Below are 1,811 nucleotides of genomic sequence, written 5' to 3' on the forward strand. Positions count from 1 at the left end.
AGAAGTGTAAAGAGACTTAAGGCGAAGCATCGCAAACTTACTTGACCACCCATTTCGGGTCTCTTGGGCCGAGACATGAACATCTTAAAATTTAGAGTAAGCTGGGAAGCCCGTGCCGAGCAACGGTCGTCTCAGGAAATCGCCTACATACTCCGTCCCAACTGCTGACGCACAAATGCGAATTGCCCACAACCACGTCGACAAGATTTCGGCTTCTTCCTCGCGGCCCTCGTTGCTACGGACACATTCCCTCTTGGACGTTTGTGGTCCCTGTCATCCCCTCAAGACACAACGCACAAACCAACTAAATCCTCACCCGTACGCAAGATGTCTCGTCTAAACATGCCCTCTATATTTAGCTCCATCTCGCCGCTAAACAATAAGGTGTCGCGAATTCATGCCCTTTGGGCAACCTGCGCGACACTATGTAACCTTCCGCCTGGACGTGGGATGCAACCGCATCGTTGAGGTTCAGACAGATCGGATACCTTCATCAACCCTGGACCCCATCCATGTGTCGCAGTCCAAGTAGATTTAGAGCCACGCGGAAGGTGAACCTTACCCAGCTACTTATCAACCGTATCCACGGCGAACCGTCAATGTAGTAAAAAACCCCCGACGGGAATTAAGTAGCTGCGCTTAGCGCCGGACATCTCGCCCCCAAGAACGACAAGCCTATACGTTTCCCCCCCTCATCTGCGGTACCCTCAAATAACCTACGGAACTAGCGCAGGGAGAGTGAGAGAAGGGGAATATAACCAACCGGGTTTGACAAGACGCGCGTAAGCTCAGAAGTGACGAGTCCGGCGCCGTTCTGGGACCACGATCAAGCCACCTGCGTCTCCACCCCCACCGGGCCGTAGCTTGAGCCCGGCGCCGGGCCCCCAGTTCGCCGCGCCGACCAAAATGAGGACTCGTTGGCTCCTCCAGCCTTGGGATGAGGGGATATCAAGAGGTAGACATTGGTTCACCTGGGGGCGCGCCACTCCTTGGCGGTGATCGCTTGCGAATGTTGCGTGTCGAGGGTGGATGAAGGGTGTAGTGTACAGGCATCCCACTTAACCGGAAAATCCGGTGACCCAGTTGGCCCAGTGTTTCAATCTTATCCGCGCGTTGAATTATGTAGCCATTTCATAAGCTTCAAAGACCACCTTACCAAGTGGACATACACAACCTGTATCAAGGAAACAAAAGAATATTGGGTTCACTCGCCTCTCCCCTGTCAAGGGGAATGGTTCTTTTCCTGCCTGGTCTTACGGGGCGTTCATCTGTAAAGCCGCTCGACCAACGGGGGGTGGACCAGGCCCGACACATGGAGATTGGGAGTTGAGGCAGTGCAAAGCCGCCGCGTGCGTCCTCCTCCCCCCGTCGTCATCCCTCGCATCCACTTCATTTCGGGTGTGTTTGCTATATCTTAGCATCTCCGAATCTCAGGTACGGCGGGTTCAACAATAAAGATGCGGTGCCAATATTGAAGATTTTTTTCTCCGAGGCAGACGGACATCGCTCGATTGCTGGTGGAAATGGGGCCACCTAGGACCGGGGGAGGGGGGGGGGAGAACCACGACAGACTCGGAGTAAGCTGCGATGCTTAGCAACTGGGTTCCCCTCGGTTCAACCTGCCCTCTGACGGTTATCTGCTCTTTGATCCATGCCGTCAAGATCTTGCGCTTCTTTAGCGGAGCACGAACACACATCTTTGAACGTCCCTTCCCGGGCATAAGTCCACACAGACGCCGTAAGTGTAATCCATGAACAGAAGAAACATTTGAAATGACTATTCGACGGCGTTAATCTATTGCCCAACGGTC

At 53.8% G+C, this 1,811-nt stretch overlaps 1 protein-coding gene across 1 annotated transcript; it reads left to right on the forward strand.

Annotated features, from left to right (window-relative positions):
* Nucleotides 1–397: 397 nt before the first annotated feature.
* CTRU02_209183 (uncharacterized protein) lies at nucleotides 398–532 on the forward strand (the record flags this gene model as incomplete). The annotated part of the gene is made up of 1 exon (XM_070205219.1): nucleotides 398–532. The coding sequence occupies one exon, from the start codon at nucleotides 398–400 to the stop codon at nucleotides 530–532; it is 135 nt and encodes a 44-aa protein (XP_070061294.1).
* Nucleotides 533–1,811: the final 1,279 nt, after the last annotated feature.

The sequence above is a fragment of the Colletotrichum truncatum genome (assembly GCF_014235925.2).
Source record: "Colletotrichum truncatum strain CMES1059 chromosome Unknown Contig_0005, whole genome shotgun sequence".
NCBI lineage: Eukaryota > Fungi > Ascomycota > Sordariomycetes > Glomerellales > Glomerellaceae > Colletotrichum > Colletotrichum truncatum.